Source organism: Diabrotica virgifera, chromosome 5 (genome assembly GCF_917563875.1).
Source record: "Diabrotica virgifera virgifera chromosome 5, PGI_DIABVI_V3a".
Taxonomy (NCBI): Eukaryota; Metazoa; Arthropoda; class Insecta; order Coleoptera; family Chrysomelidae; genus Diabrotica; species Diabrotica virgifera.
This window is the reverse complement of record NC_065447.1, coordinates 169,524,596-169,549,762: the sequence shown is the minus strand read 5'-3', so window position 1 is coordinate 169,549,762 and position 25,167 is coordinate 169,524,596. Positions and strand designations below refer to the sequence as shown.

General features: G+C 34.9%; 1 protein-coding gene across 1 annotated transcript in view; it reads right to left on the bottom strand.

Moving 5' to 3' along the window:
* Positions 1-25,167, bottom strand: part of LOC126884552 (importin-7) — a 112,172-nt gene that overhangs the window by 12,105 nt on the left and 74,900 nt on the right. Inside the window, exons 7-10 of the mRNA XM_050650511.1 lie at positions 20,143-20,471; positions 16,894-17,246; positions 12,255-12,681; positions 747-950 (exon numbers count right to left, since the gene is read on the bottom strand). Of these exons, the coding sequence (XP_050506468.1) occupies positions 747-950; positions 12,255-12,681; positions 16,894-17,246; positions 20,143-20,471 (1,313 nt within the window). The remainder of the gene's footprint in view (positions 1-746; positions 951-12,254; positions 12,682-16,893; positions 17,247-20,142; positions 20,472-25,167) is intronic.

Here is a 25,167-nt window from a genome sequence, read left to right as displayed (position 1 = left end):
TTTATAAACTTTAAAATAGACCAAAATCAAAGATTTTTTATAGGTTATACATAATTTAAAGTATCTCGGTCCTTTCGAGACATTAAAAAATGGGAGAAACGCGTTTAAACCCCCCAAGGACCCCTCCAAAACGGCGGGAGGTTTTAACGTGTTTCTCCAATTTTAAAATGTCCCAAAATTTGGAGTATAGTTTTTAATGAAATACACAAGATACAAAAATAGACATGTGGCCATCTTAAAAAAAAATTAAAAGCATTTAAAAAAATGCATTTTGAGGTTATGTAAAAAATGCACCTGTTTTGAAAAAGCTTCAATCGGGGCTGGGTTGAGGGAAGGGGGTGGCGGGTTAAAATTTCATTGAACCTTATTTTTTAATCACATAGAAAGTAAAAGAAAATGAAAAAAATTGAATTCTGGGATTGCTATCTTAACGGGGGTACCCTTTGGATGAGATTGTTAAAAACATTTAAATGATATTTATATCATGAGTTTTTGAATCTGCGTAATAATGCAATGAGAATCATTTTGAAATTAGTGTTAACACGTTAAGCGCCACGGCGGTCCCTAGGGACCGATGTAGGAAGTTCCCCATAAGCCATGGAGGTCCCTAGGGACCGCTGTGTAAGTTGTCGAAACTGCTATGACGAAATTCCTTGGCCTTGCGGGCAATTTTTCAATATTGTGTCTGGCGTTTAACGTGTTAAGAAAATAAGTTATTGATTTTCAATGCTATTAAAATAGATTACCTTCTAATTCCCCGTCGGAACTTTCGCTTTCCTCTTCTTCAGCAGCTTCTGCAGCTTTGGCTGCGTAAGCTCTCTTAAGTCCTTCGAATAGCAATATCAAAGATGGTACCACTTTCGGAGCTACTTCGATCAATACTGGAGGCTTGTTTGGCATCGATATTAATGTACATAATCCTAATACGCATAATTTTCTATCGTGAATACCTAAAGAACAAGAATAAAATTGAATACAATAAAACATAAAACAATTATAATTATATAAATTATAAATTAAGCATAAAGCGCAGGGTTACGATTTTTAATACAGACTGCTTAGTTTTGGACCATAATAACTGAAAATATGACATGGAGTCGGTGGGCGGGGCCTACGTAGCTACGTCACTCTGTGAGTAGAACAGCATTAAATTCAGTGTAGTCGTATAGTAAACGGTGTTTATTTTTTTGTTTAAGGTGAATTTTACTTATAATTTGTTACTTTTATTAAAAATGAGGTGTGCCCTGTTTGGTTGTAATGTGGACAATCAATCACAAGGTTTCGATACGAATATCAAGTTTTTTAGTTTCCCAAAAGACAAAAAAGTGCGATGTGTGTGAAAACAATTATGTAAACGTAAACGTGCAGACAATTTTAACGTTAACAACGCTCGTATCTGTTCAACACATTGTAACAGCGACGATTATGAACGCAATCTGAAACACGAGCTGCTTGGAGATTCTCCTAAAAATTTTTAATGCCTAAAAAAAGCTATTCCATCCCAAAATTTAGCCAAAGCGGGAAAAGGCAAAGTGGATTCTGGTAGAGAGCAACTAACTATTTTTAATGGGAAATAAGCCACAATTTTATGGTATGTTAAACAGTAAATGGTTAAGTTCAATTAGTTACCACTATAAACAGCCCGGATTAACCGATAATAGTATAAAAGGCCCGGTTTCAGGTAAAATTTATTTTAGGCTTTATTATGGGAGTACCGTCTAGTCAGCGTTAATTGCAAAAGACCAACTCTGTCTACCTCGGTGGCTTATCGCTCCGAGTGGGTCTTAACAATGGGCCAGGTCAGATAAATTTAATAATATTTACGACCGCACTAATTGAACTCAAACCATTTACTGTTGAACAAACCATACGAAAAAATGATGTTATTAACGTTTCGACGTCCAAATCAGATGCCGTTGTCACAATACAAAAAATATTAATGAATTAAACAAAAATGTTGTTGCTTAGTAAAAAATTCTTCTAATAATTTATTTAATCTGACTCATTTATATCGGCAATTCAGACATATATTATAAATTTTAAAGTAAAAGACTTTAAAATGATATTGCCAATTGTTCATTCTATTACATGAAATCAACCCCAACTCAAGAATATCCGTCAAAAAAAAATCATAGCATGTGATGTGTCTTTAAAAATACAACCACATGCAACGGTGACAGTAAAATTCTCGCGTTAGAGATTCCATAGTAAATCACGAGGGAAAACCAGGAAAAAACCTCGTGATACCATCCCGACATCGTCAGTATTAGGTCTTATTTTAGTTTACTCTCAAAACTAATACCAGATTCTAATATAATACTTACGATAATAATAGTAAGACCTAATAGTTACGATGTCATGATAGTATTACCGAGGTTTTTTCCTGGTTTTCACTCGTGATTTACTATGGAATCTCTAATGCGAGAATTTTACTGTCACCGTTGCATGTGGTTGTATTTTTAAAGACAGATCACATGCTATGATTTTTTTTGTGACGGATATTCTCGAGTTGGGGTTGATTTCATGTAATCGAATGAACAATTGGCGATATTATTCTTTAAAATGTATAATATATTATGTCAGAATTGCTGATATAAATGAGTCAGATTAAATAAATTATTAGAAGAATTTTTTACTAATCAACAACATTTTTGTTTAATTCATTAATATTTTTTGTATTTTGAGAACGGCATCCGATTTGGATGTTGAAACGTTAATAAAACCATTTTTTTGGTAAAATTGTGGCTTATTTCCCATTAAAAATAGTTAATTACAAAAATACCACAAGAAAATAGCTTCAGAACAACAGTAGAGAGCAACGCTGTGTATTATACAGTATAATATATGAGACGTATCTTGTCTAATAATAAAAAATCATGTTTGTAATTGATTTCTATTATTAGATTATGTTCTCAATAATTATATTTAATCATACTAAACAAAACAGCACTTCTCGAAAATTTCACAACTGATATTAAAAGCTAAAATCCCCAAATCATAATGGCAAATGCATTCGAAATGTAAAGGATCTACTCACAACGTGACGTCATGCGCGACCTGAACGAAATTAGGAACGCTACATGTCGTATATTGGGATATTGTATCATGGTTTTGGACTGGATTTACCTAACTGAAGGATGCGCTAAAATCGACAACATTGCCATGATTGTAAAATGAAAAATGACTGAATGAATCGGCGCGATTTCAAAACATACATTGTTATCGTCTTATGGGAAGCGGAGACCGTCTCGATCGTACGCGACGGTTTTGCGATGGTCGATTCGTACTCGACGATGTTGGTCTTTATAGCATGTATATCTAATTTAAAACTAAACAATCTGTATATTCAATTATCCATGCTCAGGTAAAACTTGCTTGTTTCGTAAGTACAGAATGTTAAAGTTGAAAATAAAAGAATATTATTGGCCATTACGTATTTTTATTATTCGGTTTAATTTTCTCAATTTGGCATGTTTTGTGTCTCTGGTGTATGTTTTAAGATAATATATGAAATACCTGAATAAATAAATATAAAGCTTTTGTGTCATAAGATATTATCTGAAAACTATTATTGTAGTCAGAAATAGTGTGCAGTCAGTGGTGTAGTAACATTTGGATGGAAAAAAACGTGTTGCTTGGCCATACTCTATGTCACTGGTAAAGCAAAATTAAAACATTTTGTTACTAACAAGTGTATCTTATGACTTGTTAACAGATTTAGCAAAATTATACAGAGTAATAAAAAAAATGTGGTCAATAGTATTTTTTCTTTTTACTTTTTAACTTTAACATCCTGTATTTTCATCATCACGGAATTATATCTCAGAAATACAAACTCAGGTGAATATGAGAGCAATAAATTGTAAAATCTCCGTTAAAATGTTGTTTAATGTATAATGCTAGGGCCACAGTAACGTCTAATGATGTTAATTCTGTGGTGCTAAGGCAAAACCCGATATGTCAAAAAACGTGATTTTGCAGCAGATGAGTTTAAAAGTTCGCAGTGTTGTTGCAATAGTGGACATATCGGAAACGAATTTTATCTTCTACTGGTTACATGGATGCGTTTAGCCATGTAGGGTTTTGTCATCATATTATTCATCATTCAATGTACATATTGGCATTAAGGGGGGGTATGGTTTGAAATCAACATACCAAGCACATTTTTGTGAATTTTTTCGCAGCTCTGGTACAATTATTGTTTTATTTTTAAATTAAATAAGCATATTAAGTACATTCAAAGAATATTTGGAAAAAAATTCAATCCAAAATATTCAAAAATAGGCCACTGGTGACAAATTTTGACAGGCAGCTCACAAAAAAATGGATTTTGCGGTGGACATCAGAACTCGTCACTCGATCATACGAAACAAAAAATTCAAAGAGATTTAATTAGCTTATGAGTTTCACGAGGTCACAACGTAGAGTTTTTTTTATTTTTAATGATTTTTGAATTTTTGGTATCACTCTGAAATCAAAAAACTTATTATTGTTGAACAAAAAATAAGCAAAAAAAGAAAAATATCTCGACGTTGTTACCTCATGAAATGTCTCATGTCTCAAGAAAATCTGTGCAAAATATCAGGTAGATCGGCCGAGTAGTTTTTCAGTTACAATGTCCACCGCATTTGAAAAAGCAGTTTTGAGAAAAATGCGTTTAAAGTTTTGACAACTGCATCTTCATCTTCTTATTTGTCTGCCAAATCGTAAAGTGATGCACATTGGAATATGTTTTTTGAATCGAGGAGTAATCTACGAAAGAGAAGGCGAACAGTTGTTTAACGTGTCTCACTACGCTCAAGCGTGCTGGCGCGAAGTCGCTCCCTCCCTTAAGAGGATCGGTACGTATTATCGGCTGCAATGCTATTCAAATGGGGATTCATTTTTTTCGAATCCTGAGAAAACTAATAAGTATTTTTGAAAAATTTAAACGCAAAATGAAAGATCACGTTATTAGCGAGGGCCGAAAGTCCCTGAGAACTTCTATAATGTTTATTTTAATAAGTTACAGGGGTGAAAAACTAAGAGAAAATTTAGTGTGATTTTTAATTTCAAATATATCATTCAAAATAAATTTTTTATTTATTCTAAGGGACTTTCGACCCTCGGTAATAATTTAGTCTTTCATTCTGCGTTTAAATTTTTCAAAAATATTTATTAGTTTTTTCAGGATTTGAAAAAAATAAACACAATGCCGTGATAATATTTTCCAAATCTATCTTTGTCTTACAACGCACTCAGGCGAATATAATATTGTCAGCATATATTGTCAGTCAGACACTGACAATCAGTGACAATTTTAAATATTTGACATTGCATCGGGAATATTTTGAGTTATTGATTAAATATTATTGATATTGGGACCGTGCAAGTTGCGCAAAGCGACACCTATTTCTACGCTCTGCACTTTTATTCGCACTTTTAATTGTATTGACCAATTACGTTAGTCCTGGTTGCTGCATAATTGTCAAGGCCATAGCCCAAAAAAATAAGATTCAGGTTACGTGATGAAAACGTAAACAATTGTATGTAGTAAATAAAATTAGTTATTAAAATGCAGTACTGCAAGCAAAATACAATTAATTAAATTTACCTTTATATAAAAATTGCATATCATATCAATATTGTGGAGCAACATATAATTTTTCTCCTTCAATGACAGTAGATATGAAACGTACGTCAATTTGACAATTTCGAATTATTTAAGAAAGTTGCAATATTTCTCCGCTATTCGCGCACGATCTTTTCACGTATCCCTTCCAAGTACTTGCACACCGCGAATATAGTGTATTTGATAAATAATTGATTTAAGACGTGAACTTAATAAAAAGTTATTTATTGTGTATTATTTGTGGAAGATCCAAGCAGAGAATACATCAGGATAATATATTCTGTGATCCAAGTATTTTGTTGTTAAAGATGTTCAAAATTGGAAGCGTTCCATAACAATATATTATTAAAAAATCACTTTAACACTTTTCCTCTTTTCTCGATTGAGTATTAGTCTTTGATGTACAAATAAATTATTACAATCACTGAATACATAGTTAGTGAAAAATTATCACATTTATTAACTGAATTAATAATTTCCAATTATAAAAATAACAGTTATCCAAGAACATTCAAAACCCATCTCTTTAAATTAATGATGACATTTTCAAGTAAAATGACATTCTAGTAATGTTTACATATCCATACCAGTGTGAATTTTACTACGCGTAATTTGCCGTGTAAAGACAGAAAAAGTAGGGATACACGTAAAATATTTGCGAATTATGTACCCATAGCCTTAAAAACGAAAAATCGATAATTTTTGACATATGGGTTTTGCCTTAGTACCACACAATTAACGCATTATTTGCATTACCGAGATGGCAAATAATGCGTTAATTAACGGCATTAGACGTTACTGTAGCCCCAGCATAAGGGAAGCAGATACGAGATCATTTTCGTTAATTTAATAAAAAGTTGAACAAAGCATTTATGTAAAGTTGAACATTGTGCATCCTTTTTAGTAACACCCTTAGTAATTCGTAAGGATGGGTTGCAAATAAAGGATTTTTATATAGCACTTTGGTTTGGCATCGATACAAAAAAATATATCTTGCTCCAACCAAATGCACTAACGAATAGCGAATGAGTATAAGAGTAAATGCAATGCTCGAAAATTTAAAAAAAGGAATACAAGCAACATTTTATTTAAGTATTTTTGTCATTTGATTATTTTTAAGCAAAGAATCTTCAGTTATTCTCTTTTCCATTCTTACAGGATTTGAACTCCCGACTTTTATCTCTTATGCTGTAAGTTGGAACGATACCAACATCACATGTTTGTTATTTTTCTTCAAATAACGATTTTATTAAAATGTATTAAAGGATACCGCCCACATCTTATGGAAAATATAATGTCACTCAAATTCAAGAAAATTTACATGAATGGGTTCGTCTTGAAATTACACCAGTTTCATACCATTGCGTCAACTTCATTCGCGGTGTGCAAGTACTTGGAAGGGAAACGAGAAACGACCGTGCGCTAGTCGCGGAGAAATATTGCAACTATCTTAAATAATTCATAGTCAATTGAAATTGTCAAATTGACGTATATTTTATACCTTCTGTCATTAAAGCAGAAAAATTATATATTGCTCCACAATATTGATATGATATGCAATTATTATATAAAGGTAAATTTAATTAATTGTATTTTGCTTGCAGTACTGCATTTTAATAACTAATTTTATTTACTTACAATTGTTTACGTTTTCTGTACATAACCTGAATCTTATTTTTTCTTCTTATTATTTTTTTGGACTATGGCCTTGACAATTATCCAGTAACCAGGACTAATATAATTGGCCAATATAATTAAAAGTGCGAATAAAAGTACAGAGCGTAGAAATAGGGGTCGCTTTGCCGAACTCGCACGATCCCAATAGTTTGAATAATAAAAGCGTAGATTGATAAAAATAAGTCTGAAATCAAATGGGAATGTACGTGTGTCAAAGAGAGCAAAAAGATTTTGTAATTCGCTTACTCCATAAATCTTTCTGAGGGATTAAGGCAGAGCTCTTATCTTACCCAATTATTATTGATAATAAAGTAGGTATATTTTGGTCAGTTGTAATGCTTCTAATCGGCTTAAGCTAATGGTAGATAAGCTGTTTCAATAGCCGCTAGACTCATTTTATTTATGAATGACAGTTTTATAGACTTCAAAAATGAGACTTCGATAAACTTTAATTACAATTAACGCCCTAATTAAGCAAAATTCAGAGTTGGCGCAATGGTACAAAATTAATAAAATTTCGAGACCAATCTATTAATGTAAAGTTTATTTCATTTGAGTGACATTATATTTTCCATAAGATGTGTGCGGTGTCCTTTATTGATTTGTTAACTTTCTGATTTGTTTTACTATTTTTCTTCTAAAATGGCGCTCAACTTTTCTGTCAACTAAGTATTCTCTTTGATCATTATTGTTCAATTTAAATTTTCAATTATTTGAATAATTCAATTCTCATTTACGTACCCCGCAGTATACTATGTATATTAGTTTTTGTGTGTTGGTATTTCTGATAGTCTATGTGAAATATTAAATTATCAAATTATCAAACTAATTGAAGTAGGGTAGGAACTTGAGTATCCTTGCTATTGCTATTTTTTTTTTCTTTATGTTACATACTTTATATTATCAGCTATCACAAGATTTATTGTAGTAGTTTTTTATTGGGCCTTTTCTAGGTGTCTCTCTTTTTGGTGTGACGCCCCAATTAACACCAAGTGTGGTGTTCCCCACAACAACAGATTTAAGGGATGTAGCAAACTACAATCCTAGCTACAACCTTTACAGCCAACATCAATGCAGCTACCATTACAGCTAACATCAATGCTCTACCAACTCTCCTCCAGAAGTGACAGTGAAGGAGAAAACTGTGTAACTTCATATTTAGCTAGACGAGTAGCTTGAGCTATTTTTAAAATTTGCTTGTCCCAATCTTTATGATTACAGTGGAACCTCGATTATCCGTCTCTCTATTAACCATCACCTCTGTTAACCGCCAGGGTCCATACATAAGTTATATTGACTACATAAGTAAAAATTTTGTCAATTCATTTTGTTTGAGCATTGCGATAAGCCAAACGAAATTCGTTGAAATGTACACGTGTAATTATGCCAATAATTTTTGTCCTTATTCAGGGCTCTGGATTAAATTTCAATTTAAATAGGTAATGATAAAATGATACCGTGCTTTTAGAGCTCTATTTTTAGAATCGCGAGCCGAAAATAAAAACGCACAGCTCAATAAGTATTACAGTCAATATCTGTGTGTCACCATAATCAGTTTGATTCAAATTCGATCATTGTTTGTGTCACTTAGTCATTTGATCAATTAAGTTTTGAAAAAGGGAGCCTTCCACATCTGGAGCATCAAAAAGAAAACGTGTTGTTTTGTCAATTGAAAAAAAAAATAGAAATTATCGCAGAACTAAAGAAAGGTGTTTCTGCTGTCGCATTGAGCAAAAAGTATGATGTTCCGAGAACAACAATCAATGATTTAAAGAAAAATGCTGAAGGAATTGAAAAGTATGCTTCGCAAATGGAATCGTTGGATGGCCGGGTGAAACATCGTAAGACAATGAAAAAAGCCACAAATGAATCACTCGACAGGGCTCTGTATTTGTGGTTCGTTCAAAAAAGAAGCGAAGGTGTTCCTTTGTCTGGACCAATTGTTGCCGAAAAAGAGTCGTTTTCAACATGGAATTGAATGGCGATCCTTCATTCAAAGGAAGCAGCGGCTGGTTGTTATACTATGAATTTTTATTTTTTTTAATGTTCTGTTAACCGTCTTTTCAATTATCCGTCATACCCTTGGTCCGGTGCCCTGACGGATAACTGAGGTTCCACTGTACCTTGAATAAAAGATCTGAGTGCTGTTACAATTGTCTTATTAACTCGTTCAGTAGGGTTAATATATGGAAAATACTTAGCATTGTACCAATTTTTTTATAGATACTTATAGTCGAAGCAATAAAGCATTGAACCTCCGAAAAAAAAACGACAAGACGGATCTCAAACAGACAATAAAAAAAATTCAGAACTCGTCAATTATCGGCGGAAATGAGTTCAATTTTGTTACTCGGGGGGTGGTTTTTGCGTCGCTGAAAACGAATATGACGTCGAATGTGATCTCCGGAGTACCTGGTGCCCAGGGTACCTACTGTTTACCTCGTCTTGAGGAGTTTTCGGCAAATTCATTAAACAATTAGTCAAAAATCATTACTCGGGGGTTTTTGGGGTCGCTAAGACGGATATGACATCGGAAGTGATTTCCGGAGTATCCAGGGTACCTACTGTTTAAATACCTCGTCTTGTGGAGTTTTTTCGGCAAAGAATTTATTAAAAAATTAGTCGATCGGATAGCTCAGTGCGACTAGCGGCTGACCCGCACTTCACTTCGCCGTGAGGTACGAGAGTTCAAGCCCAAGCCAGGCCATCGGAAAAACAAAAAAGGCTAACGCGTCAGTATAAAATTCTAAATATGAATCTGGCGCTTAGACTGGAATATGCGGGCATCTGATCGACCTATGAGGGAGCAGTACGGCAAGGGATAAGGGCTTGCGGCTCGGTGATACTCCCCCATAGATCCCTACCGAAGGGCGTTGACGCCTAAGAACGGTGTATATACAGTCAAAAATAATTACTCGGGGGTTTTTGGGTCGCTAACGACGAATATGACATCGGAAGTGTTCTACGGTATACCTGGTGCCCAGGTACCTTCTTCTTCCGGGAGTTTTCGGTAAATTCATTAAAAAAATAGCCAAAAGTCATTATTTGGAGGTTTTTGGGTCGCTGACGACGAATATGACATCGGAAGTGATCTACGGAGTACCTGGTACCCAAGGTATTTTCTGTTTACCTCGTTTTCTGTATTTTTCGGCAAATTCATTAAAAAATTAGTCAAAATTCATTGCTCGGAGGTTTTTGGTGTCTCTGACGACGAATATGATATCGGAAGTGATTTCCGGAGTACCTGGTGCCCAGGGTACCTACTGTTTATCTCGTGACTAATGATTTTTGACTAATTTTTTAATGAATTTGCCTAAAACTCCAGAAGACGAGGTAAACAGTAGATACCCTTGGCACCAGGTACTCCGGAGATCATTTCCATGTCATATTCGTCGTCAGAGACCCCAAAAACCCCCGGAGTAATGAATTTTGACTAATTTTTTAATGAATCTGCCGAAAATTCCAGAAAACGAGGTAAACAGTAGGTACTCTGGGCACCAGGTACTCCGGATATCACTTTCGAAGTCATATTTGTCTTCAGCGGCCTCAAAAACCCCCCGAGTAACAAAATTGAACTCATTTCTGCAGATAATTGACGAGTTATGAATTTTTTTTATTGTCTCTTTATGCACTTTAAGAATTCATTTTTTGTATGCAGTTTTTCAATATTATATCATGGCTCTGGGTCACAAAGTTTCCTGGCGCATTCACGAATCGAATGTAAAAAGAATTATTAAGATCCGTCTTGTCGTTTTTTTTTCGGAGGTAAGGCCGATTTTAGTGCTTTATTGCTTCGCTTACTATAAATATAGTAGTAGGGGAGAGTTAGACAAAACCGGGTAGGTTGATAAAACCGGGTACCCCTTAATTCTTCTAACTGTCTGCTGCTATCTATTAGAAAATGTTAAAATTAGTGTCCCTTTATCACCAACAGTCGTGTGTATTCATTTCTACCTTATTTGAGTAATCTGTGCCGGAGCAGTAAAACCTCACCTGTTTTTTGATGCAGAAAACTCGATTTTTAAGGTAAGTTTATAGCTGTTTTCTCCTCTAATGGATAACTAATGGCCATTTCAAAAGTTAATACATGTAACTTAGTATATTACCTTTAATTTGGCCAAAAATTTTGAATATTCTTTCATAACTTAAAAATTTAAATAACATTTAATGTCTTGTTTACGAGTTTGACAAAACCGGGTAGTCCGAAAATCGACAAAACCGGGTACCCGATTTTATCAGACCTGTTGTTACTTCCAGTTTCTGCAGTAGTTTTTTTTGTTTTTAGTTAACTACAACAAGTGACTTCTTCTGTTCAAGAAGCTAGTAATAAAGCTAGTAGGAAAAATTAAAAAAATCTCCAGTCGTAAAAAAAATTAAAACTAAATGAACTGGACAAAAAAATGGAAAAACGTGGTAAAAAGGGCTGCACCAAAGACAAAATTTTGGAGAGTTTGGAGGAAGAAGATAATAATGACGATGCGTGTCTATATTACAATTAACTATTTTCAAATTATAATGCGAAGGAGGGCTGAATAAAATGTGTGTCTTGCACCAAATGGGCTTATGACGCCTGTAGTGCATATGATGATGTAGATGAAGTTTTTATTTGTGACTTCTGTTCATAGATTTTCGATTTTTGTTCACAAACTTTTAATAAATATTTTATTTTCTGCCCATTAGTCTTTTTACATGGTAAATAAATTACTACCCGGTTTTATCATACCGGTTATTTTGCAATGTTTTCATAAAAATAAAAAAAAATTAAAAATCTAAGAATATTTTTAAAAATTGACATTGGCATATCAAACTTAAGTCATTTGAGAATATTTCAATCTGCAGCAAACATTTGCTACTCTCACATAGCAAAAGATACAGACGGTTTTTTGAGTGCTACCCGGTTTTGTCCAACTCTCCCCTACCTACTTTGTATCCACATTGAAATAGTACATTAAAAAAATACACTTACCTAAGAAGCAATCTGTGTCATGAAGCCATTGTTTAATAAAATGATTAGTGAAATCAGGCATTTTTGAAAGTACAGAAAACAGCAACTGTGGGTCGTAATACAAAGCCGCTATCAGAACCTGCAGACACATCGTCCTTAATTCGCTTGTCTTGACTTCTCTCAGCAATCTTGCAGCTGCCAATTCTATCAGCATGGGAGCGGCCGTGTCGATCTTCTTTCGACATTGCAAAAGAACGACTTCGAGAAGTTTGGCGGCGTGAGATTCTGGATCTTCGCCTGAGTCTTCAGTGAGTATTTGTTTACACATGTTGTAGATGGCTAGCAGTCTTTGTTCGTCCGAAAGGAATGCGTTGGTATCGATAGTTATGTAGTTGTGTAGAGCAGGCATCATGTCTGTGAAATGATCTATACCGTTCTTCATAAATACCTGAAAATATTGTGTAAATAGTATCTAACAAGAAAACTGCAATTGTATATCAATAACATAAGATACGCAGACGACACGGTGGTGTTCGCTGATAGTTCTGAAGCCCTCCAGGACTTAATGAATAGAACCACAGAAGTTAGTCCGAGATATGAACTTAGAAGAAATAGCAACTTAAACAAATCAGTGTGAACGGTCAACAAATAGAAAGAGTAAAAACATACACCTACCTTGGTACGAACGTCAATGAAAATTGAGACCATTCTCTAGAAATAGAAATCAAATGTAGGATAGAGAAAGCAAGCTCTGCATTTCAAAAAATGGCTAAGCTATTCAAATGTCATGATTTATCAATCGCAATCCCCATAAAAATAGGTTATGGTAAAGACAAGATTCCATTGGAAAATTTACGCTAACAAGAGCAGACAAGGTACTAGCAAAATGGCGACACTGTTAAGAGTGACCAGGGTGACAATTTAGTGAACAGTAGCGTAGATATCTAATTTAAATTAAATAAAAGTTATTATTTTGCAAACATTTGATTTTAAGTGTAAATTGTAAATGGGACCATCGCATGTCCTCAAATTATGTGGGTATCAGTAAATATTTCTACATTCTCTAAACCATTGTCTTAATCCGTTATTATTAAGGCCGGGACACACATATCCGCACCGACCAGCACCGTGTCCGCACCGAGCAGAGACAGCAAGGCTGGCCATGCTGTCTGTGCTCGGTCCGGATATGTGTGTCCCGGTCTTTACTGTATCATCTGCAACACGAAAGTTGTTCCAAAATTCTCCATTGATAGATATACCTTTATCGACCTTTAGATTGTAACTCTTTAGCGACGTATTATTAGTATAATATAATATTTATTGACAACCGTCGAAGGCCGATATGATTAACCAAAAAAGAAGATGTATTTGGTGATATTTCTAGTGACTTTCTTGGGTGTGAATCTATCTTTTTAGTTTACTCCTCCTTTAAAAAACAAAGCTTAGTAATACTTTTCATTAGTCTGGTGCTTATCTATAGTTTTGTACTTAAAATTATTGGCTTTAAGAATTAATCGAAGTATTGTTTGACATCATCATAGAGTTATTGAAAATGTCGCTTACGTTTTATTACACAGCTTTGTAAATCTTCCAATTGATTAGAGCAGCGATACTCAACATTTTTTTCCCTGGGCCACATAGCAGCTATTGCCACAGCTTGCGGGCCGCAATCTATGTGAAGTAATATACAGTATGGTACAAATGATAGGAATAAATTCGTTATTTCGTAAGCTGGCAACTTAAAGGAAAAATCCTGAAACAGGTCGATTTTTAGTTTTAAATTACGATTTTTTGGCATATGTATCATACTAGTGACGTCATCCATCTGGGCGTGATGACGTAATCGATGATTTTTTTAAATTAGAATAGGGGTCTTCTGCTAGCTCATTTGAAAGGTTATTCACAGGATGGCCAAAAAATTTTTGATTTGAATTAAATTAATTGACACAAAAAGAAGAATGTACATCATTTATTTAACTCAACATATAGCTTATTGTTGTCAGAAAACAGAAAAAAAAATGTTTATTTCACAAATAAACATTGCTTTTCGCTTAAATTTATTGTTCAAGCTTCCACCCAATTGCCTCTTGGCAGTTTGAACATTGGATTTGAGGGAAAAGCAGTGTTTATTTGTCAAATAAACATTTTCTTCTCTTTTCTGACAGCAGTAAAATGTATTTTAAATTAAATAAATTACATACATTTTTCTTTTTTTTTTCAATTAATTTATTCAAAACAAAATTTTTTTGGGCATACTGTATACTTAATTATGCCAATGTTTATATTGCTATATAGATAATTTCAAATGAGCTAGCACACGACCCCTATTCTCATTCAAAAAAGATCGATTACGTCGTCACGCCCAGATGGATGACGATAGTATGATATATATGGAAAAAAATCATAATTTACAAATAAAAATCGACCTGATTCAGGATTTTTCCTTAAAGTCGCCCGTTTAAGAAATAACAACGTCGTCCAGGTGCGAATCAGTGTCAGGATAGGTAAACATTTTTTTGCATATTTCATTAATGAATATGAGGATTCGCACAGGTATGATGAAGCGAACAACGCGAGGAACAAGTAAGCGCAACTTTTGAGAGTTTTATAGTTATGCGGTACTAATTTCCAGAATTCTTCATATTGATTTGCGTCTCTTTTTTCTTTAAAAATTGCCTCCAGGCTATCAGGTAGATCGGCCGAGTAGTTTTTCAGTTACAATGTCCACCGCGTTTGAAAAAGCAGTTTTGAGAAAAATGCGTTTAAAGCTTTGACAACTGCATCTTCATCTTATTTGTCTGCCAAAAGTGATGAACATTGAAATATGTTTTTTGAATCGAGGAGTAATCTACAAAAGAGAAGGCGAACAGTTTTTTAACGTTTCTCACTACACTCAAGCGTGCTGGCGCGAAGTCGCGGCAAAGCGAGTCGAAGATAGGGATATTCAACACGCTGTATCTCTGGTAATTTTACTCCGATTATTTTGAAATTTTCAGAGAGTATTCTTGAAAGTATGCACTTTTATTTAAAATAATAAAAAAAATTAAAGATTTCAAACCATACACCCCCCCTTAATAGAAGACATTTCCTAATGTTTCACAAATCATTAAATCTTTCCTTAAATTCGTTGCTCAAGAAAACTAGAAAATTAGAAATAAGCAGCATACTTTTCTGGAAATACAATTCCTTCTTGTTGAGCTTTAACCAATGTCGGAAAGTTATGCAGATTATTTATATTAATTTCCTCGATGTACATCTTTAGCTTATCCACGAAAGCAAATAGTTTTTGTCAACTACGAAAATAATTTTATGTTTATCTTTTTAATGTGTAAACGACGATTAAGTTCGCCAAGCTTTTCTTTTAAGTCGCAAATAAATGCTAACAGCCACCACCAACTATCTTACTTGAGTTCAAAACAATTTGACCATTTACAGGGCCTTTTAGTTAGCTTTCGGGCCGCATAAAAAACGTAAGAGGGTCGCGTGCGGCCCGCGGGCCACAGGTTGAGTATCGCTGGATTAGAGGGTTCCAGTGGCTCTTCAGCTGCAAAATTATTATTACACCACAGACGCCACATTTGAAAAGTGTCTTCGTAAAATGTTAAAAGAAATTTAGAAAGAACACTGATGAAGTCACAATTAAATTCACTTGCAGTGCACTATTTGAATTTAACTCAGTTTCTTGTTTCGCAAAATCTGTTTCGCTGCCGCAATTTAAAAATAAAATAATATACCTAACCACGTGCACACCACTGGACGGCTGCGGTCGGCCGAAAGATGACACTTTGTGATAAACTGTTTTATGGCATGGCTCGCTCAGCCAAATATTGTTACATCTTGAGCGAAGGGCGAGTAATTCTTCCGATAAAAGATAACGCATTATGATTGGTCATAACAGCAATATCCTATTTTTTGAGTGGCTCTTTGTCCACGTGGACTGATCAACAGTTCGATGGAAACTTAACTGGGTGACTGCCCATATTTTAAAATATCATACCAGGAACATCTGAATGTAGAACATTAAAACTTTTATAATTTACACATCTTAGTCATTGATAGTTTTGCAGTTAATAACTACTCCTGGTAGGGTACTTTTGCTTTCATTTTTATGGTTTGGTTTTATTACAGATACATTATATTTTTACGCAGTCTCACGGAAATTCGAGGCGACCACACTACGATGTTATATCCTTCCTATACTGTTGTACGGAATTGAGTCGTGGACTCTCACCGACGCCACCTGCAAGAAAATTGAGGCTTTCGAAATGAGGCTTTATCGTCGAATCCTGAAGATATCTTACCGATCACGTTACTAACCAGGGTGTTTTGTTGAGAATACAAAAAGAAAAAGAGCTGTTAACCACAATAAAACAGCCAAAATCGAATACCTCAGTTACATCATGAGGAACAGCGAAAGAGATATGGACTACTGCAACTAATCTTACACAGAAAAGTAGAAGGAAAACGAGGAACAAGAAGGCGAAGGATTTCTTGGCTGAAAAATCCATGTATGTGGTTCAACACAACAACCACAAAAATCTTCTCAGAGCAGCAGTGTGCAAAGTACAGATTGCCATTATGGTCGCCAACATCCGAAACGGATAGGCACTACAAGAAGAAGATAGCTACTGTATGAAAATAAAAATAAACTTATGCTTACCCGATATAATAATTCAAAGACTTTCCACATATCTGGAGAAATTTGTTTACTAGTTAGGTCGTATATTAGTGCCAGCACCTCTTCATAAAACTCTTGAACTTCGTTTTGTAAGACATTAGCTATAACTTGTAGTACAGTTGGTTCTAACAATCTCATAACTTCGGGTTGTTCGTCCATCACAGTCAAAAGAGTTTCTATGGTGTTCAGTAAGCCCATTGCTGTTATGGCTTTTTCGTCAGATCCTTCGTCAGTGTCCAGAACCTGGTTGAAAGTCGTAGCTAAGTGTTGGCATATTTCCACTGCTATCGGTATTAGTTGTTGTGTATATACACAAACTAATTTTTGCATAACACCTGAAAATAAATGTATGAAAAATAACAGAAATTCGTTACTAAGTAGCGTAGAATAGTATATTGTACAACAAGAGATCACGAGCGCAGAAGTTTGTTGGCACGAGCCGAGTGCCGCAAATCAAGCGAGGGAGAAATATGTCGTTTTTTCACATGTTGTACACTGTACTTTTTCTATGGATGCGTTTTTGTCAAGAGTTCAAGCTTCACAATTAAATAATTTAGGTGCTTTTATGTAGATTATATGCCAAAATGGAAATAAAAACATGAAGGACCACGGGAAAGAACGATCAGAGTCCATTTTTGGTCAAAATTTAAATATTGGCACCATATTTTAGCTTTTCGTGGAAAGAATCTAACCATGGTTTCGTTTGTACAATAACGATCACCGTACGTTATGATTAAAAATGTTGAATTTAATTTTCCTGTACCAAAATATACAAACTAAAACTTTCAAACTAGATTTGCACAGAATGAGCAAAATGTGACTCTGATCGTTCTTTCCCGTGGCCCTTCACATATTATACACATATGTAGGTATTTAACATTCTTAATATTTATATACTTTTATTTATTTAAAATTATAGTTACCAGTTATATTTAAACAGTTTTGAAAGGCAATTCCTGGTAAGTTTTGATTTGACACATTTTATTCGACAAAAATATTTGTGTTTGTATTGTGCATGTTACCATGGAAACCGCGATTCTACGTAAGGAACCCGTGAGAAAAAATATTTCTCACTGCAATGGCCGACTTTTCTCACAGCCTGAGAAATTGTTCGTTTTGAATGCATGTAAGTAGTGAGAGAAGTTGCACATTGTATAGCATCCATAGAAAAACATTTTAGCAGTGACTACTTAGTTCAGTCATGAGAAATATGGATCTTTTTAAAAGACATGGATCAACAGGTACTGATTACTTAAGAGAACCGGGTCACTAATTCTGGTCTCGAGTCATTCGGATATTTACTGATGGAACTACCGTCTAGAAAATTTATTGACAATGAATATGCCAACTTCATTGGAAGGTTACTGACTGTACCCTTAATGTCTCAAAGGGTACGGCTAGATAAAATTAATTAGTTAGATAAAAGGATAAATATTTTTAGATATCGCACCCTCAGTAATATAAAGGCACTATTCAAAAAAGAAGATTTTTGGGAAATCGCGTTTAAAGATTCTGGTTTCCAAAATTATAGCTATTTTTTCAAATTACATGCTTATTATTCAAGTTATAAATGTGAAATTTGGCAGATTTGTTATTTGATAATTGCACTATAAATAGCGATGAGAAAAAAAAATTAATATAAATAAAATTAATCCCATATAGTACAAAAAAACATAACAGAAATAAGGAACTGTGTAAGTTTGATCCCTTATATTATTAATGTCCTGTCACTGTTTATGCAAAATAACGATCTATTATGAATTAGACCCACTTATTTACTATATTTTGCATAATATAACGGCTCAACTAAAAACTATTCTGTATAAGCGTTTGTTAATCACGGGCAACTTCACGTAGTCAATACAAAACATAGGCCATGATTATCAATAAACACCGTAGGTCGCGTACAGAGTCAGCTGTGGTCACCAATAAATGCCATAGGTTAGGTACAGCATTTGTCGAACGCCGACAACAACATTCCGATCGTTTTCGTTATCAGTCAAGTGTGATATTTCAACTTGTTGATAAGAGACTTTTCTTGTTCTTTTTTACTACTTCTTTTACTTATTTCGCTAGGTTAAAACCTGTACCGGCCATACATTGCAATGCTCTCAAATAACTAAAGACGTTGCTTCCAGCATTTTAAGTCGCTCATAACGGATGGACTCTACTGCGCGACAGCATAGGCAGCGTACGGCGTTTATTGGTTACCACCGCCTGTGAAGCCACATACAGCAGTTTGATGCTATGTTCGGAGTAGAGATGTTGAAAAAGTATGTATTCGTTACAAAGTACATACTCGTTACTTACGAATACCGAAAGTAACGACTACTACACAGAGAGGCAAATCGTTATTTTGATTACTTCGTTACTTCGTACTAATCGTATCAGAGCGAGTAACGACTATTGTATCTACTTTGATTACTTCATACTAATCGTATCAGAGCAAGTAACGACTATTGTATCTACAACCAGTACACTTAGATTACTTTCTACCAATCATATCCCAGCGAGTAACGGACGGGACGGTATTTTACGAGTGTTATCGAATATCGTTATCGGTATGAAGCGTTTTAAGGGTGTGAGGGTGAGGACTGAGAAATACGATTCTCGATATGATTACCGGTACTCAAATACAAAAGTACCTACCGAGAAATACGATTCTCGATATGATTACCGGTACTCAAATACAAAAGTAATCATAGTAATCAAAGTAACGAATACTGTAATTGATTACTTTATACAAAAGTAATGATTTGTAACGAATACTCGAAAGTAACTATAATCAACATCACTAGCTCGGAGTACGATAACAGACTGCAACTATTATTTATTGTATTAAGCATTCAGATGCGACTCTTTATGCAACCTACGGCATTTATTGGAGACCACAACCTTACAGAAATAACAAATTGAAAAAACATGATTATGGACACTGTATTATAAAATGCCTTCTGTTAGGGATTGATTACATTGAAACTCTAAAAAGTAACTATGGCGTTTCTAATTCCAGAACTGGTCATCCTCAGAAAAACTTAATTACCGTTAATTTTCGAAATACACGAATGTTCGTGTAATTCTTCAATTACAAGTATTTTTGCTATGTAACCTCGTAAGTTGCGACTTGTCATGTTCTAAACATACCTATACATTTTAGTTTTACTTTCTGAACATTTTCTTTACAAACTACAGTTTTATGCAAAAAATTCACAACCTGATATCTATTCTTACCTGTAACATCCTCATTTTCTGTTTCCCTAATAATAGACAATAATTCGAGGGCTAATTGTTTTACTTGTGGTTCAATATACTTTTGGGCTCTTTCTTGGTAATTGAGCAAAGACTGTAAAGCTATGGCTGCCTCCACTTTCACGGGTAAATCTTTGTCGAAAAGAAGAGCACGAACCGTCAGATTAATGGCTTCCATCAAAATATTTTCCTGCTTAAAGTTGAACTCTGCAAAATAGTGTAGAACCCAGCATGCTCTAGCTCGCATGTGTCCCCTGTCGCTGTTGAATTCGGGAAACACGTACTTTATGAAGAGTTGATCCAACTGGTCCCTGTGAAAATTCTTGTTTATTTAAAGAAGCTTACACAAAATGTACTAGTTAGTACACTTTAGAAGACCAAAAATAAGCATTTTTTCAAGATTGTTTTTCTCAGGACCCTTATTAAAAATGAACCTAAAACTGTTTACATATTAGAGATATTCTCTTAGAGAATACAAAAAATGTATCTTTTTTAATTTATGCACGTACACTAATATTGTAGAGGGCGCCAAATTCGAGGCCTCGAAAAAAAGTAGTTCCGATGGCGGACAGTTAATCTCAGGATTGGGATCTCTAAAACAAAAAAATCGTACGGCATTTAAAAAAGGAATGTCTCTTACGTGACAATTTACCACCGTTAGTGAAAAATTCCACAAAAAAATATTTTACGAAAATTTGAAAAATTTTTGTGAAAAAATCGCCCGTTTTTATTCAGTTTTTCATGGCTAAAAAATATTTATTTTATATTTTTTGGTGAAATTGTGGTAAATTGTCACGTAAGAAACCTTCCTTTTTCAAATGCAGTACGATTTTTTTGTTTCAGATATCCCAATCTTGAGATTAACTGTCCGCCATCATTTTTCGAGATCTCGACTTTTGTGCCGTACTACTAATAGTCCTCTACATTATTAGTGCACGTGCATAAATGAAAAAATATATATTTTTTGTACTCTCCAAGAGTTAGGTATTAATATGTAAAAAGTTTTATGTTCATTTTTAGTAAAGGTTCTGAGAAAAAAATTCTTGAAAAAAATGATTATTTTTGGTCTTCTAAAGTCTTTGTTTGAATTTCGAACGAGACAGTCGATATTACCAGTTTGCTTATCTATAGTTAAATATAAATACAAAAATAAAAATCCAGTTTTTGTGGTGAAACAAATTAAACGATTGTTAATGGGACCCAAAAAGCGAAAATGGATTCCGCTTCGACGGCGATAAATCGGAATATTCTGCAATCTAACGAACCTATGCAATGCGACGCAATGGGTACTAGTCAGCAGCCAGTGGCGTACGCTCCAAAATACCAAATGTGCACTGATCAACAATTACAAGGTAATATGCAAATTTCTCAACCATTAAACACATCTTACTCTCAACCCTTAAAGCAACCCCAATATACTAACCCACCTTCCACCTCATTAAATCAAACCGAATGGAAAACAGTCGAAAACTCCAACAAAAGACATCGAACTAGTCCAGACAAAAGAATTGTAAAGCAAACAAAAATAAACGATTACTGGCTGAACTCGCCGACTACCACTTCTAACAGATTCGAGGCACTAAATAGCGAGTCAAAAGATGATGAAATAAATGACAATGAAAGCACAAGTGAAAAAGAGAAAATAACCAAACCGCCTCCAATATTTATTAAGGGGGTTAAACACATACCCCCACTTATCGAATTACTAAACCAAATTGCTGAAAATAATTACGAATTAAAAGTTCTTAGCTCCGATCAAGTTCAACTCCAGCCAAAATCTGCTGACTACTATAGTACAATAACAAAAGCCCTATCGGAAAAAAAGACAGAGTTTCATACTTATCAAATAAAAAACGAGCGCAGTTTCAGGGTTGTTCTTAAGAACATGCATTATTCGATGGACAAAAATCTTATAAAAAAGGAAATAGAAGAGAAAGGCCACACTGTTAGAAACATTTGGAACATCAAACACCCTAAAACTAAAGATCAGCTATCACTATTTTTCGTCGACTTGGAACCTTCTGATAATAATAGAAATATATATGACATTGAGTTCCTATTAAACCATAAGATTAAAATTGAACCACCGTACCAGAAAAGAGATACCACAATGTTCTAGATGTCAACGATACGGACATACCAAATCATACTGCCACCTTAGACCACGATGTGTAAAGTGCACAGGGGATCATGCAACAGAGCAATGCACTAATAAAGAAAGAAGTGCCAACGTCAAGTGTGTACTCTGCGAGGGAGACCACCCAGCAAACTACAAAGGTTGCAGGGTATACAAGGAGCTACAAACGAAAAAATTCCCAACGATTAGACCCAGGCCTAGCATGCCAATTAATCATGCACAACATGTCCAAGCAGGAGTTACCTACGCCCAAATCGTTAATAACTCACAACAAATTACAAATAGTAATACAAACCAAACAGAAGTAATTACTACCAATACTCCCACCTCAAATGACATGGCTGAACTAAAGAATATGTTAAAAGTCCTGATGGAACAAATGGGTACACTGTTAAACCTTCTCACCACCGTCGTCACTAAATTAACAAAATGATCAAATTCTTAAAAATAGCTATTTGGAATGCCAACGGGCTAACAAATCATGCTCAAGAAGTTAAAGCTTTTATACTAATACACAACATCGACATAATGTTAATATCTGAAACACACTTTACAAATAGAAGCTATCTGAGAATTCCCAACTATGCAATATATAACACCAAACATCCAGATGGCACTGCACATGGAGGAACTGCAATCATAATTAAGTCATCTATAAAACACCACGAGTTAAATAAGTTTAAAAGAGACTATATACAAGCAACAAGTATTAGCATAGAAGACTGGAACGGTCCTTTAACAGTAACTGCAATATATAGTCCACCACGACATGCTATAGCCAAAAATCAATACCAAGAATTCTTCAACACACTTGGTTCAACAAACAGGTTTCTAGCAGGCGGCGATTATAACGCAAAACACACTCACTGGGGATCCAGGCTAATAACTCCGAAAGGTAGGCAATTATACATGGCACTGGAAACCAACAACCTTAAATACATATCTACTGGCGAACCCACATACTGGCCCACAGACACAAACAAAATTCCAGATTTGGTTGATTTCTGTGTGACTAAAGGAATACCACTTGAATCCCAAACAGCACAATCTTGTTTCGATCTTTCATCCGACCACTCTCCTGTCTTGGTCATGATATCTACGAATATCCTCGAAACACAACCTCCACCATATCTAAGTAGTAAATATACCAATTGGATTAAATTCCGGGCTATCCTTGATGAGAGACTGGACCTAAACATCCCATTAAAATCGGATGGCGAAATTGACGAAGCAGTAAATCAATTAAATAGGATAATTCAGGAAGCTGGCTGGCAGTCAACACCTAAACAACCAAGAACAATCATACACAAAGATTTACCCAATGAAATAAAAGAAAAAATCGCAGAAAAAAGAAGACTAAGGAAAGTATGGCAAAGAACCCGTGCACCCCAGGATAAAAATAAATTAAACCAAGCTACAGCGCGACTAAAAACTTTGTTAAACAACAATAAAAACAACGACATAAAACGATATCTACAAAATCTATCTGCCACGGAAACCTCCGAATACTCGCTATGGAAGGCAACACGAAATATTAACAGACCACAACTCTCTAATCCGCCTATCCGGGCCAGTAACGGACGATGGGCTAAAAGTAACAACGAAAAAGCTACAGTCTTTGCCAAATACCTGGAGGAAGTGTTCCAACCACATGCCCAAAACAACAACTCTGATGCAGAAGATAATATTCAATTGTATTTAGAATATCCATACCAACTAGAAGCACCGTTGGAGAAATTCACAGCCAAACAAGTTTTCAACAAAATCCAAACAGATATGAATCCGAAAAAGTCCCCAGGGTTCGACTTAATCACTGCAAGAATTTTAAAAGAACTTCCCAAGAAAGGCGTGCAATATTTGACACAGATTTTTAACGCAATCTTAAGAACTGGTTACTATCCCCTTTTGTGGAAAGTGGCACAAATCATCTTAATATCCAAACCAGGCAAGCCTGTAGAAGAAGTTAAGTCCTATAGACCTATCAGTCTACTTTCAGTGATGTCAAAGGTTTTTGAAAAACTCTTACTAGACAGATTACAGCCAATCCTCGTGGAAAAGCAGCTAATACCCAACCACCAGTTTGGATTTAGACAACAACATGCTACCACCGAGCAAATTCATCGAGTCTGCAATTCCATAAACAAAGCCTTAGAAGAGAAGCAATACTGCTCTGCAGCTTTTTTGGATGTCTCGCAGGCTTTTGATAAAGTCTGGCACACTGGCTTGCTATACAAAATAAGAAAAGTCCTTCCTCTCAACTACTTTCTAATCCTCAAGTCCTATCTCTCCGACCGCCATTTCCTTGTAAAAGTTAAAGATCAGTGCACTAACTTATATCCAATCAACGCTGGAGTACCTCAGGGTAGTGTCCTTGGACCAGTTCTCTACCTACTCTACACAGCAGATCTTCCTACAAGCCAAAACATCATCACAGCCACATATGCAGATGACACAGCAATCATTGCAGCTCACTCAAACCCGTACATCGCCTCGCAACTGCTCCAGACAAATCTCGATAGTATAAATATCTGGTTACAAACATGACGAATTAAAGTAAACGAAAGCAAGTCAGTACATATAACGTTCACTAATCGAAAAGATACGTGCCCAACCGTCTCAATAAATAATCAAGTACTACAACAAAAGGATGACGTAAAATACCTAGGTATGCACTTGGACCGCAGATTAACGTGGAAGAAACACATATTCACGAAAAGAAAACAGTTGGGTCTGAAACTCAATAAAATGTACTGGCTGATAGGAAAAAGGTCACAACTGAGTTTGTACAATAAAATTTTAGTATACAAGGCAGTGATTAAGCCAATATGGAGCTATGGTATCCAACTGTGGGGATCTGCGTCGAGATCCAA